The sequence below is a fragment of the Phocoena phocoena genome, chromosome 5, assembly GCF_963924675.1.
Source record: "Phocoena phocoena chromosome 5, mPhoPho1.1, whole genome shotgun sequence".
Taxonomy (NCBI): domain Eukaryota; kingdom Metazoa; phylum Chordata; class Mammalia; order Artiodactyla; family Phocoenidae; genus Phocoena; species Phocoena phocoena.
In genome coordinates, this window is record NC_089223.1 from 33299005 (window position 1) to 33316346 (window position 17342).

The 17342-nt window shown below is 35.1% G+C and overlaps 1 protein-coding gene across 1 annotated transcript in view; it reads right to left on the minus strand.

Moving 5' to 3' along the window:
- Positions 1-17342, minus strand: part of DCHS2 (dachsous cadherin-related 2) — a 306411-nt gene that overhangs the window by 33269 nt on the left and 255800 nt on the right. The window contains exon 14 of the mRNA XM_065877536.1: positions 5491-5604. Within this exon, the coding sequence (XP_065733608.1) occupies positions 5491-5604 (114 nt within the window). The remainder of the gene's footprint in view (positions 1-5490; positions 5605-17342) is intronic.

The following is a 17342-nucleotide window of genomic DNA, read 5'->3' on the forward strand; positions in this document are numbered from 1 at the left end:
ATCAAATCCATAGATAACAGAATAAATCTTCAAAGACTTAAGATGCAGAAATTATTGGACACAAAATATGTAATTATTAAATATTTAAATATATAAAAAAGAAGGTTGGAAGCATTAGCAAGGAACAAAAGGTTATTTTTTTAAAACACCAAAAAGAGTTGAAAAAGAATCCAAGATAACCTCTGGAAATGAAAAGTATAGTTCCTTAGGCTGAAGAGAAGAGGCACACAGAGATGAAAAATTTGAAAAAGATGTAGGAGAGAGTGATATGACCCCAATATTTGTCTAAGTGGAGTTCCAAAGAAAGGTACAAATAAGTGGTATTTAGATCAACAGCTGATTTCTTAATGCAACAAGTGGAAACCAGAAGACAGTAGGGTAATATCTTAACTATGATGAGAAAATAACTATGAACCTGGAATTCTAAACCCAGCAAAAATATCTCTTAAAAACAAGTATTAAAGACAAGTATTAAAACAAGTATTAAAGACTTTTTTAGACAACTAAAATGTGAGAGAGTTTACTGCAACAGACTCTCACAAAAGGATGTACTTTAGGTAGAAGTAAAATGATTCCAGAGGAAAGTCTGAGATGGAAGAAAGAACAGTTAGCAAAGAGAGTAGCAAAGAAGCAGGTAAATTTTAAAATATTAATAATGCTTAATTTGAAAGAACTAAAATTGTGGTCAAAAAAATTTTATAAATTGGAAAAGGGATATTAGAAGATAAAGAATTCTAAGTCTCGTATATTATTTAGGAGCACGATATTGATTAATGTTAGGCTTTAATTGTAGATGTCAAAATAGCTAGGCTAGGGCTTCCCTGGTGGTGCAGTGGTTGAGAGTCCGCCTGCCGATGCAGGGGACACAGGTTTGTGCCCCAGTCTGGGAAGATCCCACATGCTGCAGAGTGGCTGGGTCCATGAGCCATGGCCGCTGGGCCTGCGCATCTGGAGCCTGTGCTCCACAATGGGAGAGACCACAACGGTGAGAGGCCCACGTACTGCAAAAATAATAATAATAAAAAAATAATAGCTAGGCTAACCACTAAAAGAAAGAAAAAGCTATATAACTTCCAACAAACAGAGAAAAATGGTCATTCCCAGATGATTGTATACGTTGAATGTTCAGAAAAATATCAGAATCAATAAGAGTTTACAAGTTTGCTAGATACAAAATTAAAATATAAAAGTTAATTTCAAGTGTACACACCAACACTGTCAGAAAAAGCATTTTGGGGGACTTCCATGGCGGTCCAGTGGTTAAGACTTCACCTTCCAGTGTAGGGGGTGCAGCTTCGACCCCTGGTCGGGGAGCTAAGATCCCACATGTCTCGCAGCCAAAAAACCAAAACGTAAAACAGAAGCAATATAGTAACAAATTCAATAAAGACTTTAAAAATGGTCCCTATCAAAAAAATCTTTAAAAAAAAAAATAGAAAAAGCACTATTTTCATTTACCTCAGCAAGAAGTATAAAATATTTAGACTAAATCTAACAAGAAATATGCTATAGAAAAATCTTTATTACAATTATTAAAGAAACAGTAATTTTATTAAATTATTAACAAGTAATTGGTGTGATTTTCCATATTATTCCTGGATTCGACGATAATACTGTAAAGATACACATTTTCCCCAAATTGATATTTAGAATTAATATAATTCCAGTAGAAATTCCAACAACCTAAATGTCCATTGGTGGATGAATGGATAAAGAGAATGTGGTGTATACCTACAATGACAGATTATTCAGCCTTAACAAAGAACATCTTGCCATATATGACCTGGGTGAACCTTGAGGACATATGTTTAGTGAAATGTGCCAGTCACAGAAAAAAGAAATATTACTTGATTCCCCTTATGTGAGGTATCTAAAGTAGTCAAATTCAGAAGCAGAGAGTAGAATGGTGGTTGCCATGGGTAGGGGCATGGGAAACAGGGAGTTGCAGGTTAGAGGGAAATGAAGCCTCAGTTATTCAAGATGAGCAGGTTCTAGAGCTCTGCTGCACAGTGCCATGCCTATGGTTAACATACAGTTTTGTGCACTTAAGATGTGTTAAGAGAGATCTCATGTTAATTGTTCTTACAACAATTTTTTTAAAAGTCAGTCAAGAAAAGTTTTCGTAGATGATTATTACCTACAATGCATAGCTATGCAGGACTTTGTGAGATTTAAAAGAAGGACACTTTGGCCTGATGATTAAGTTATTTAAATTCTAGATTGGAGCTATATGATTTTTTTGAGATTTGTTGTTGTTGTTGTTGTTGTTAATTAGGGTAAGGTTCCACCTGAAATCAAATGTGTATGCCATAGTTACATGGGTTACATGCATGAAGGTGTGAACAGCTGTATATAATCCCAAAATTCATGAATAAATATCCTTTCCATGGAAAAACAATCCCAATAGGCGTGTGTGTGTGTGTGTGTGTGTGTGTGTGTGTGTGTAGAACTTAACAAGTGGATACAATGCTTTATATTAGAGCCAGATAGACAATAACAGCTAATATACTCATGAGGAAGAATATGAAGATGGGGTAAATATTGTGGGGTTGCTGCTTCCCTGATATGAAGATTTATAAAGCAAATGTAATTAAGACAGTGTGGTGTCAGTGTTTGGATAGACAAAGAGAAGAATGGAAAAGAGTCGAGAGTCCAGTAGCGTCAGGAAGCATGATGTATGACCATGCTGGTACTGTAGATCACACGGTAATAAGGCCATTGGAATAACTGGGAGTCCTGGTTGACAAACAAGAAAGGAAAAGGAAAGGAGAGAAGAGGAGAGGAGAAGAGAAGAGAGGAAAAGAAAAAAAGAAAAGCTTTCTCTAACTCACGTAAAACACAAAAATCAATCCTAGATGCACTAAAGATATAAATGTGAAACACAGGAAAACTATAAAAAATTTAAAAGACAATGTAAGAATATCTTCATGATCCCACTGTGAGGAAGAATTTCTTAAACAGCCTACAAAAAAGGCAAATCATAAAATAAGACTGATTCATTCTAACGTTAAACTCAAAACGTGCCTTAATGAGAGTGAAAGACAAGTCACAAATTATTAAAAAAATTGTAACAAAAAACAAAGGATAAACACTAATAAAAATATATTAAAAATCCTTACATTTCAACAAGTAAAACACAAAAAACTTAGCAGAAAAATAAGCAAAAGATATCAATATGCATTTCACATAGAAGAAAACAGAAATAGTCAATAAACTATGAAAAAATGCTCAAATATATTCGTACTAAGGGAAATGTAAGTTACAACCACAGTGGGATAACGTTTCACACCCACCAGATTGGCAATAGAAAGTAGGACATGGACAACTGTGACAGTTCTCATTCAATGCTGGTGGAATATAAAGTCGGATGAACCACTTCATAACACAATTTGGCACTATCTGTATAGCTGCACATAGGCACCCTCTGAGATACATGCCCAACCTACACTCTAGGGCCTACAGAACTCCTTACGTGTGCACCAGAAGACACATGCAAGATTGTTCATTATATCCCCAGACAGAGAAACCTTGCTGTCCATCAACAGCACATTGATAAATAAGTTGTGATATAGACTTACAATAGAATACCGTAAAGCAATGAAAATTAAAGAACCCAGCTACACACATTAACATGGGTGATTCTAACTTTGAATTTAAAAAACAATATCAATAGAATACATAGATTATGAATCCATTTATGTAAATTTCAAAGCAAAATCAACGCTTTTACTATATTCCTATTTGTAGGAATACATTTACTGTAAGTCACAAGGGGATGATTATCCTTGAAGTCTTGGCATTAATCAGCCTGGAGCAGTGTGGAGAAAAGGTGCAATCACAAAAGGGCCCAAAGGGAGCATTGGTGATAATGATGGTATTCTATTTTATAGCCTTGGCAGCAGGTACATATCATTCTTTGCTATTCTTCCTTCATGTGTTCATAATGGCTTATGCACTACACATCATAGTAAAAATGTTGAGCAAAAAATCAAGCCGTAGAGGAGTTCATTCAACATAATTCTATTATGATGTTTAAATCAAAGTAAAACTAAATAACGCATTTTTTAGGGATTCAAATGGGGTGGGAAAATTATAATGAAGAAAAGGCAGGGATCAATACCAAATTCAGATTACTGATTTGCCAATGACCTCTGGGGTGAAATAAGACAGATGTGAGAGGGAAGGGACACACAGGAGCTTCCTGAGTTTCTAGCCATGTCTAATCTCTGGAGATGGGTGGCAAAGACATGGGCTTTTATTTTACTACTGTCCATTAAACAGTTGTATACCTCAACATACTATCTTGTAGCTATTTCACAATAAAATTTTGAAATACATTTCAACTTAAATAAATGATTTCTTAATTAAAAAATAAAGAGTTTTCTGTGGATGACTTCTTTGAACTAACCCTAGGCATATTTTATCTGCATTTTAATGAGAGACTATAGAAAATAAGGCCAAACCTGGGCCATGTTAGGTGTGTGATGGCAGAAGGATTTGGGTGACCTGGGAAAATGTGCATACTCTGATATTCACCTTCTTCCCCAATGTTCTAATCTCAGCTCCTTTCCCAGAACCCTCAGACACCCGACTGCTAGAAACTTAAAGCTTGGTGGTATTTGCAAATGGTCTTCTTGCCAACAGGTTTTCTGCATCACCCCTTAACTAAATGATAGGGTGAAGAGATGAAGACTTCTTGCAGGCTACCTTAGAGAGGTTGCTGGGCAAAGGCTGCATGGACCAAAAAGTCGTAACGCTACCCTGGATGAGAAGGCTTTTGCTTAAGAAATGACCCCTCTCAATTCTTCCCATGTGCACATAGTATGGATTAAATAAGGCAGTTGTATGGTAATATAGAAATTATTAAAAACATTCTTCTTGAGGTTAACAACGAAGCAGTAGATACATATCCACTACATAGTTGTTAGTTAAAAAAAGTATGTTCCAAATAATCAATTGGTATTCATTTAAAGCACAATAATGGTCTTATTAAAGCTAAATTTAATACATGCTGTATTTGGAAGTAATTTCTTTACCACCACATAGAAACCTTTCCAGCCATCCTTTTTTGTTGCACTGTTGACATTAAGTGGCAAGTCAGAAGAATCTCTGATGAAAATTTCCTAAGGCTACACATGTGTGCTTATTTTCAATTCACACCCATTCTCACTGATCTCCCTACTACATCTCCAATTCTCCCAAATGGATAGGTAAATCATAAATAGAAACCATGTTATCATCAAATAACAAGTAGAGTAGGATAGGTACTGTTTAATTTGGAAATGGGAATAGACTTCTTAAGGAATATATGTAAACAAATAGTTCTTGATTTCTCATCAGCCAGAATAAAAAACTCTGTTGTTTACCTTTTAAATTATTTACTTCTAATTTCTACCTTTCAAATTTTGAGTTTTCTTTGCAGAAGTATGTCTTATTAGTAACATTAAGTGGAGCAGAAAATAAAGCTATTAGAAGGTAGAGAAGGATTACCTGAGTTGGAGCACAAGGAAAAAACTCCATCTTCATTTCCACTAAAAATTGAATATTTAATGTTGTCCTGAACTGAGTCAGTAGCAAAAGCTTTTATAGTCACAATAGAAGTACCTGTAAAAATTAGGTAAAAAAAAAAAGAGCTTTAGGAAAAGAAAATTCAGGAAAAACAAGAGCAAACACCGAGTTATTATTTGGTTATTTGGTTATTATTTGGTTATTATTTGCCTATTATATTTTCACTTGTCATTCAGTCAATGATTATTTATTGAGTGTCTTCAAAAAGCCAAGCACCATGCTAGGTGTTGGGGATATAGCAACAAGCGAGGTAGAAAAGATCTCTGTCTTCTTGATGGTTATTAACTGATGGAAGGAGATGAACAGTAAGCCATTAAAGAAATACATAATCAAGGTAGATTTCAGATATGCTAAGTTCCCTGAAAAGAAATAAACAAGGTTATGTGATATAAAATACTTTTTATGCAGGGAGGTGGATACCCCTTTGCAGAGGCCTCAGAGGAATGACATTCCAGTTGAATTTTGAAACATGAGAAGCCACAGAAAGAGTGGGAAGAAAAGGATTCTAGGAGAAAGAAGAGCAGCACAGAGGCCCTGGGCTGGGAGAGGGCTTGGTTTGGTGAGGCACAGTGCGTAGGGGAAATGTGGATGGTGAAGATGGTGAAGACAGTGTCGAGGTGGGAGGGACTAGATTTTACTCTAAGTGCAATGGGAAGATATAGAAGCATTTAAAGGAAATAAGTAAAATCATCTGATCTACTTTTAAAAGGCATCAATCTCACTGCTGTCTGGACAACAAGGAGCTGTAAGAAAGGAAAAGAAATACTGCAATAGACCATGCAAGAGACAACAACCTAGGATAGTGGTGGGGGGGATGAAAAGAAGAGGACAAATTAAAGACATATGCTGACACATTTCCCTGAACATTGCATGGGATGTGGGAAAGGAGGTAACAATTGTATAAATATAAGAAATCTTCCTTTAACCAGTTTACAGTAGACTTGTAGGTAAAAGCAACCCAACTAGAAAGTAACCAAGGTCTTAACTGCATGATACAGATTCATTCAAGAATTGTTAAGCTAGGGCAGAGGCAGTAAAGAGATAACTTCAAGGGAAAAACAGAAATTGATTTAGGGGTAGGAATTAGAGAAGAAAGAAGGAAGTCATGTCAGTTTCTAGGAAACAGACTGATTACCAGCATAAGAGAAGAATTAGCAAGGACTGACAGAGATAATAAGACAATTGGTATGATTAGAACTGCAATTTCACTGGGAGGATTTTCAAGAATCTATCTGGGCCCCAAGTTAGCACCTTGCCGTCTTTGTTTATAATATCTTATGCTCTTTGCTGCTCACCTCTGCTTTGCTTCCTGTCTTGGTTGTCCATTTGTCTCCCTCCTATGACTGCCTGTCCTGTCTTATTTTTAAGTATTTTTATTTAATCCACTTTATTATGGTAAAACTTACAATAATATACATATAGTTTAAGTATATAGTTCTATATACTACACATGCCTATATATGACTATACACACCTGTAACAACTATACACACCTGTGTAGCCACCATCACAATCAAGATGTAGAATATTTCTATCACTTCAAAAAGTTCTCTCAGACCCTTGGACAGTCTACATTTGTTTATCCATTACTTACATATGGGCATTTGGGTTGTTTTCAGTATGGGGCTTATGAATAAAGCTGCTATCAACATTCATGTAAAAGGGCTTGATGGCCACATGTCTTCATTCTTGAGGGGTAAACTCCTACAGTAAGTGTATGTTTAACCTGCATACACTATTAACTGCCAAACTATTTTCCAAAGTGGTTGTCCCATTTTATTATTTATTTATGTATTTATTTATTATTGATGTATAGTTGATTTATAATGTTGTGTTAGTTTCTGGTGTACAGCAAAGTGATTAACTTATACATATATACACATAATATATTTCATATTCTTTTCCATTATGGTTTATCACAGGATATTGAATATATTTCCCTGTGCTATACAGTAAGATCTTGTTTTTTACTGTGGTTGTACTACTTTACATTCCTGCTAGCAACATACAGGAATTCCAGTTGCTCTACAATCACTGGTATTGTCAGTCTTTCTAATTTTGGTCGTCCTAGTGGGTGTGTAGTGGTGTCTCACTGTGGATTTAATTGTAACCTCCCTAGTGTCTGATGATGTTGAGCATCTTTTCATGTGCTTATTGACCATTTCCAATCCCCTTTTTAGTTCATCTTTGTACTTTGCCTTCTTGTTCTCTATTTACCTACCACTTCTGATAATTCTTTACTCATCCTGACCCTCTTGTCTTAGGCCTATAACTTATGGCATCTACTTTAGACTCCCACTCTGGCAATGACCCTGCCTCTCCTCTTAACTTTCATCCTGACCTATAGGATGCTGCCTACTGGCAAAGGCATGTTGCACTGAGTGGGAGAGATGAGAATGAGGTGGATTCTGTAGGAGGCTCTCTGACTGGTGAGTATGTATCACTGGGGGCCTGATATAAGATGGTGTCAGCAAAGCACCAGAGGAAAAGTGAAAGGAAACATTTGATAAGGAAACAGGTGTCAGAGATGAGTACATATCAGGGCTCATTAGCTCAGATGCTTTTTGGTAAAAGCAAGAAGCATGGACATATATAGGAGCTAGATGGGTGGAGGAGGCCAGAGACTGCCTGATGCGACTAAGGCACTCAGCTTTAACTTATTACTGCCAGCAGGGAAAGCAGGCTTCAGAATACTGGGGATTCTGGTCTTTTCAAGAGAAGGTCAAAAATTGATATTTATTTTCATGTGAAATCTCCCAATTCCCAAATGTCAGAAAATATTTAATTTAGGGAGAAAAATAAGCCACCACCTGGGTTGAACAAAATATTGCTGTGGCTTGACTACAGTCCTGTGTCTGGCCATTTACCATTTCTGATAGAGAAGATGAATTTCTCCTTTTTTGTTACCAGATCTTCTAGCTCTTAGATGGTGGTACTTATTTGTCACTCATGAACTTGTTCAGAACACACTTGAAGACTGATCTTACCTCTCTGCTAAAATTGAACTAAATTCCATGAGAGCAGAAGAGTTTTTCTATATATTTGTATTTATATATTTTTATAAATCTAGATTAGTTTTGCCTCTAAAGTTTCATGTACTTGCAAATCATACAATAACTGTCTTCTTTGCCTTAGCACACATTTTTGAGAATCAAACATGTTGTTGTGTGTATCAAATATTTGCTGCTTTATATGTTTCAAATGAAGAAACAAGATAAAACCCCAGAAAAACAATAAAGTGAAATAGGGATAAGCAATCTACCTGATAAAGAGTTCAAGATAATAATCATAAAGATGCTCAAAGAACTTGGGAGAAAAATGGATGAACACAGAAGTTTAACAAACAGTTTGGAAATTTAAAAAAGAACCAAAAAGAGATGAATACAGTAAATGAAATTTAAAATTCACTGGAATAAATCAACCGTAGATTAGATGATACAGAGGAATGGATCACTGACCTGGAAGACAGAGTATCAGAAATCCCTCAAGTTGAACTGAAAAAAAAAAAAAAAAGGATAAAATAATGAAGATAGTTTAAGAGACCTCTGGGACAACATCAATATTAACATTCACATTTTAGGGGTCCCAAAAGAAAAGAGAGAAAGAAAGGACATATTTGAAGACAAAAAAACTGAAGACGTCCCTAACCTGGGAAAGGAAACACACCTCCAGGTCCAGGAAGCACAGAGAGTCCCAAACAGGATCAACACTAAAGAGATGACGCTAAGGCACATTGTGATTAAAATGTCAAAAATTAAAGATAAAGAGAGAATATTTAAAGCAGCAAGGGAAAATCAATAAGTTACATACCATGGAATCCCATATGGCTATCAGCTGACTTTTCAGCAGAAGTTCTGTAGGCCAGAAGCGAGTGGCATGATATAGTTTAAATGATGAAAGAGAAAGACTTACAACCAAGAACACTCTACTCAGCAACAGTCTCATTCAGATTTGAAGGAAATATCAAAAGTTTTACAGATGAGCAAAAGCTAAAAGAGTTCAGCAACAGGAATTCAACTTTCTAAGATATGGTAAAGGCACTTCTCTAAGCAAAAAAGAAAAGGCCACAGCTAGAAATATGAAAGTTACAAAAGGAAAAATTTCACTGGTAAAGGCAAATATAAGTAAAGGTAGTAGATCAACCCCTTATAAAGCTAGAATGGAGGCTAAAAGACAAAAGTAGTCAAATCATCTACATCCACAATAAGTAGTTAAGGGATACACAAAACAAAAAGTTGTAAAATATGTCAAAAACAGTAAATGCTGTGGAGTCAAAATGTAGGGTTGTTAAAATGTATTCAAACTAAGAGATCAGCAACTTAAAATAATTATATATATATATATATATATATACACACACACACATATATATATGTGTGATTTATATACATAGCTATATATAAACCACAAACCAAAAATCTATAACAGATACAACACAAAACAAAGAAAGAAATCCAAATATAACACTAAGACAGTCATCACAAGGGCAGAGAGCAAAAAGAAAAAAGAACAGAAAGAACTACAAAAACACCCCCCAAACAATTAACAAAATGGCAATAAGACATACCTATCAATAATTACTTTAAATGTAAATGGACTAAATGCTCCAATCAAAGACATAGAGTGACTGAATGAATATAAAAACAAGACCCAAATATATTCTGCCTACAAGAGACCCGCTTCAATCTAAAGACACAAATAGATTTAAAGTAAGGGGATGGAAAAAACTATTACATGCAAATGAAAATGAAATGAAAGCAAGGGTAGCAGTACTTTATATCAGACAAAATAGGTTTTAAAACAAAGACAGTAATAAGAGACAAAGAGGGACATTACAGAATGATAAAATTATTATTCCAAGAAGATATAACAATTGTAAATATATATGCACCTAAAATAGGAGCACCTAAATATGTAAAGAAAATATTAACAGACATAAAAGGAGTAATTGACAGTAATACAATAATAGTAGCAGACTTTTAACACCCCATTTACCTCAATAGAGAGACCATCCAGACAGAAAATCAATAAGGATATACCAGCCTTAAGCAACACATTAGACCAGGTAGACTTAATAGATATGTATAGAACATTCCACACCAAAGCAGCAGAATACACATCATTTTCAAGTGCTCATCAATAGATGAATGGATAGAGAAGATGTAGTATATATGTGCAATGGAATATTGCTCAGCCTTAAAAAGAAGGAAGTCTTGCCAGTTGTGACAATATAGATGGAAATAAGTCAGGCAGAGACAGACAAATATTATAGGATTTCACTTACATGTGGAATCTAAAAAATAAAACAAATGAACAAACATAACCAAACAGAAACTGAATCATAGATACATACAAAGAACAAAGAGATGGTTGCCAGAAGGGAGGAGAGAAATAGGTGAGGGAGATTACAAGGTACAAATTTCAGATACAAAATAAATGAATCATGATTTTGAAATGTACAGTGTGGGAATATAGTCAATGATTATGTAATATCTTTGTATGGTGACAGATGACAACTAGAATTATAATGGTGATAATTTTGAAATGTACAGATATATCTAATTGCTGTGTCATGTACCAGGAACTAACATACTGTCGTAGGTCAATTATACTTCAAAAATGAACAAACAAACTCACATAAAAAAGATCAAACTTGTCGTTACCAGAGGCAGGGTCATGGTGGGTAGGGGAATTGGATGAAGGTGGTCAACAGGTACAAACTTCCAGTTACAGGATAAATAAATACTAGGAATGTGATGTACAGCAGATTAAATAGAATTAACACTGCTCTATGTTACATATAAAAGTTGTTAGGAGAGTAAATGCTAAGAGCTCTCATCACAAGGAGAAATTTTTTTTTCTATTTCTTTAGTTTTATATCTATGTGAGATAATGGATGTTCACTAAACTTATTGTAGTAATCATTTCATAATGTATCTAAGTCAAATCATGATGCTGTACACCTTAAACTTATACAGTATTGTATGTTAATTATAGCTCAATAAAACTGGAAGAAAAATATTGTTCCTTTGTACACCTATTAAGTAGGTGCTTAATAAGTATGGAAAGATGGGAGGGAATAGAGGAGACAGAGAGAGGAAGTAAGGAAAAGAGGTGATCACTGAAGTGTTACAGGCTGGGAGATTAGAAAAATGCTTCTCTGCCTTCAGGACTGTTCTAAAACAACAGCAACTATTATTTTTTAAATTATTCAATGCAAGAACACCACTTCTGATAGTGGGATTTGCAGTAGTTGAAAAAAATAGCACCTATTCAAGATCTCTACTGGGTTTCCTCATTGAATCCTACTGTAGAGGGCCTAGGAACAAGCTTGAAACCCATCCTGATACAGTCCATAGTAGAGACAATCCCTAAATGAAGTCAAATTGACATATTTTTTTTCCAGGTAGGTAAAAGGTTTTCACTAAAAAGAAAAGAAGAAAGAAAAGGCCTTGGGACAGACAATATTTACCCCAGGAGCCTTTTCAACACTTAACACTCAAGAAAAGCGAAATGATCACTATAAATATTAAAGGAAACACGTATGTGATATTCTCCACAAAACTGAAAATTCAGTGAAAAAGGCATAAAACAATATCCATAATGGAGAAAGAACACGGAAACCAAAACTGGATGTGTTACTCTGTTTTAAAACATTATGTTTAAAATAAACTGTGACAAAGTTTAAAAATCATTTGTCAGAGTTTCGAAATAATTATTCTTTTCAAACCAGTTATGAAGTCATTCAGTCACAAAATAAAGGATTTTAATCAGTCCTTTTCAGTCAAGTTACTACATATGTTAAGAACTCTTAAATTGCATTATAATCTGATGCTTATTTTGTTACATTTCAGGAGACCTTGTTAATATAAGAATGTCTTACATTTATGGTAGGAATATGCCTTCACAGTACTGCAGTACATTTTATCTTCAGTGCTACATCACAATTCTGTGCTTCCTGATACAATTTATTTTTTAAACACAGGAAATTTTATTTCAACTGGCTTGTCACATATTCTTAACAATGGCAATAAGAAGAGAAACAGCCATAACGGCAAGATGTATGGTCTTGCTGACGGCCTTTTCTTCGTGGGTTAGAATGCTTATTACATGCCCAATCACAAAAGAAAACATGGAGATGGCTTGCATGTAAAAGAACAAAGATGAGTACAGAATTGCAAATAAGAATCACATATGGCCTCTCTCATGAAAGAAACAATCCTATTTTTATTGCAACTAAAATATTCATAATATCAAATGGAACAGTAGCACACAAAAAATATCATTCAATGAAAATACTACAAATTAGAAGCTGAGGTCAGCAAAGATTAAATCTGAGATTGCCTGAAAAAATAGGAAATAACTAAAGGGTCAGGAATTCTTCTAGGTCTTGCCTTATTGTACACATTTTAAGTAAAAGTCTGCCTCTGGGCATCTGGATAAAACTTACAATTACTGCTCATTTCACATCAAGGTAAAAATGGTAAAACATAAAAACCAATACTGAACCTTCCGACAAACAAAAGCCCAGGACCAGATGGCTTCACAGGCGAATTCTATCAAACATTTAGAGAAGAGCTAACACCTATACATCTCAAACTCTTCCAAAATATAGCAGTGGGAAGAATACTCCCAAACTCATTCTACAAAACCACCATCACCCTGATAACAAAACCAGACAAAGATGTCACAAAGAAAGAAAACTACAGGCCAATACCACTGATGAACATAGATACAAAAATCCCCAACAAAATACTAGCAAACAGAATCCAACAGCACATTAAAAGGATTATACACCATGATCAAGTGGGGTTTATCTCAGAAATGCAAGGATTCTTCAATATATGCAAATCAATTAATGTGATACACCATATTAACAAACTGAGGGATAAAAAACATATGATCATCTTAATAGATGCAGAAAAAGCTTTTGACAAAATTCAACACCCATTTATGATAAAAACCCTCCAGAAAGTAGGCATAGAGTGAACTTACCCCAACATAATAAAGGCCACATATGACAAAACCACAGCCAACACTGTCCTCAATGGCGAAAAACTGAAACCATTTCCAATAAAATCAGGAACAAGACAAGGTGGCCCACTCTCACCACTATTATTCAACATAGTTAGGAAAGTTTTAGCCACAGCAATCAGAGAAGAAAAAGAAATAAAAGGAATCCAAATCAGAAGAGAAGAAGTAAAACTGTCACTGTTTGCAGATGACATGACACTATACATAGAGAATCCTAAAGATGTTACCAGAAAACAGCTAGAGCTAACCAATGAATTTGGTAAAGTAGCAGGATGCAAAATTAATGCACAGAAATCTCTTGCATTCCTATACACTAATGATGAAAAATATGAAAGAGAAATTAAGGAAACACTCACATTTACCATTGCAACACAAAGAATAAAATACCTAGGACTAAACCTACCTAAGGAGACAAAAGAACTGTATATAGAAAACTATTAGACACTGATGAAAGAAATTAAAGACGATACAAACAGATGGAGAGATATACCATGTTCTTGGATTGGAAGAATCAACATTGTGAAAATGACTCTATTACCCAAAGCAATCTACAGATTCAATGAAATCCCTATCAAAATACCACTGACATTTTTCACAGAACTAGAACAAAAAATCTCACAATTTGTATGCAAACACAAAAGACCCCAAATAGCCAAAGCAATCTTGAGAAACAAAAACGGAGCTGGAGGAATCAGGTTTCCGCACTTCAGACTATACTACAAAGCTACAGTAATCAAGACAGTATGGTACTGGCACAAAAGCAGAAATATAGATCAATGGAACAGGATAGAAAGCCCAGAGATAAACCCATGCACATATGGTCACCTTATGTTTGATAAAGGGGGAAAGAATATACAATGGAGAAAAGACAGTCTCCTCAGTAAGTAATGGTGGGAAAACTGAACAGCTACATGTAAAAGAATGAAATTAGAACACTCCCTAACACCATACACAAAAATAAACTCAAAATGGATTAAAGACCTAAACATAAGGCCAGACACTATAAAACTCTTAGGGGAAAACATAGGCAGAATACTCTATAACATAAATCACAGCAAGATCCTTTTTGACCTACCTCCTAGAGAAATGGAAATAAACAAAAATAAACATATGGGACCTAATGAAACTTAAAAGCTTTTGCATAGCAAACTATAAACAAAATGAAAAGACAACCCTCATAATGGGAGAAAATATTTGCAAATGAAGCAACTGAGAAAGGATTAATCTCCAAAATTTACAAGCAGCTCATGCAGCTCAATACCAAACAAACAACCCCATCCAAAAATGGGCAGAAGACCTAAATAGACATTTCTCCAAAGAAGATACACAGATTGCCAACAAACACATGAAAGAATGCTCAACATCACTAATCATTAGAGAAATGCAAATCAAAATTACAATGACGTATCACCTCATGCCAGTCAGAATGGCCATCATCAAAAAATCTATAAACAATAAATGCTGGAGAGGGTGTGGAGAAAAGGGAATCTTATTGCACTGTTGGTGGGAGTGTAAATTGATACAGCCACTATGGAGACTATGGAGAACAGCGTGAAGTTTACTTAAAAAACTAAAAATAGAGCCACCATACGACCCAGCAATCCCACTACTGGGCATATACCCTGAGAAAACCATAATTCAAAAAGAGTCATGTGGGCTTCCCTGGTGGTGCAGTGGTTGAGAGTCCACCTGCCGTTGCAGGGAACGTGGGTTTGTGCCCCGGTCTGGGAGGATCCCACATGCCACGGAGCGGCGGGGCCAATGAGCCATGGCTGCTGAGCCTATGCGTCCGGAGCCTGTGCTCCGCAACGGGAGAGGCCACAACAGTGAGAGGCCCGCGTACCGCAAAAAAAATAAAAATAAAAATAAAAAAGAGTCATGTACCACAATGTTCATTGCAGCTCTATTTACAATAGCCAGGACATGGAAGCAACCTAAGTGTCCATCAACAGATGAATGGATAAAGAAGATGTGGCACATATATATAATGGAATATTACTCACTCAACCATAAAAAGAAACAAAATTGAGTTATTTGTAATGAGGTGGATGGACCTAGAGTCTGTCATACAGAGTGAAGTCAGAAAGAGAAAAACAAATACCATATGCTAACCCACATATATGGAATCTAAAAGAAGAAAAAAAATGGTTCTGAAGAACTTAGGGTTGGGACAGGAATAAAGATGCAGATGTAGAGAATGGACTTGAGGACATGGGGAAGGGGAAGGGGAAGCTGGGCGAAGTGAGAGAGTGGCATGGACTTATACATACTACCAAATGTAAATGGATAGCTAGTGGGAAGCAGCTGCATAGCACAGGGAGATCAGCTCAGTGATTTGTGTCCACGGAGAGGGGTGGGATAGGGAGGGTGGGATGGAGATGCAAGAGGAAGGAGATATGGGGATATATGTATATGTATAGTTGATTAAGCAGAAACTAACATACCATTGTAAAGCAATTATTCTCCAATAAAGATGTTAAAAAAAATACTGTACCTTCAATTTCCATGAGGTGAGTGAAATATATAGAAGCATTTACCTTTTACATTTTCAGGAGTTTATGAATTTCATTTTAAGTCTAACATTGCATAAGAAAAGTATAACACAGTTAACGTTCTTGTTCTTTTCTTCTTTACAAAAATACTGTTAAAACACTACCACCACCTACAGCAACATTTAAAGACAGAATTATATAACAATAAACACAGTGGGAGTATAAAAATCAATATTTGTGGATATATTTAGGTAAAATAATTATGAGAACTTTTATTTAGAGTTGTCCTGAGTAAATAATTCTAGAGTTTTACTTTTGTTATTTCTAAGCAATGTAAGCATTTTCTTATAGATGACTGACTTGAGAAAGATTTTTTTAAACATTTGGATGACTTTTGAAATATCTATTATATCTTAAATGTCCAGCCACTGAAACACTTGAACATATTTCAATCATTTAAGAAAAAAAAGTGGGAGTCACATCAGCAAGATGACTGAATAGAAAACCTTAGATCTAGTCCCCAGTAGAGATATAGTCTAACAACTACAGTAGATGGTCCAAAAAGTCTTTTTGAAAACTCCAGGCCAAAAGGGAGTGGGATGATTTATTCAAAGTGCTGAAAGAAAAAATTGTCACCAGGAATATTATATCTAACAAAACTGTCCTTCAAAAATGAAGAAGAAATAAAGACCTCCAATAAACAAAAGCTCAGAGAGTTCATCACCACTAGATCTGCCTCAGAAGAAATGCTGGAGGAAGTCCTTCAAGTTGAAATAAAAGGAGTCTAGATAGCAATGTGAAAGCATACAAAAATACAAAGTTCTTTGGTTAAGGTAAATCTACAGACAAATACCAAATCCTGTAACACTGTAGTGGTGGTACATAAATCACTTTTAATTCTGGTATAAAATTTAAAAGATAAAAACATTAAATATAACTTTAAGTAGAAAACTATGTTAATGGACCAACATATAAAAAGATATAACTTGTGAAATTGATATCATAAAGTGGGAGGGAGAAGTAAAGGAGAAGAGTTTTTGTATATGATTAAAGTTAAGTTGTTATCAGTTTAAAGTGGATTGCTAAAACTAGAAGATGTTTTATGTAATCCCCATGGTAACCACAAAGAAAACACCTATAGAAGAAACACAAAAGGAAATAAGAAGGAACTCAAAGCTTGACACTTCAAAATATCAGTGAAATACAAAGGAAGGCAGCAAGAGAACAAAAGAGGGACAAAGTAACTAC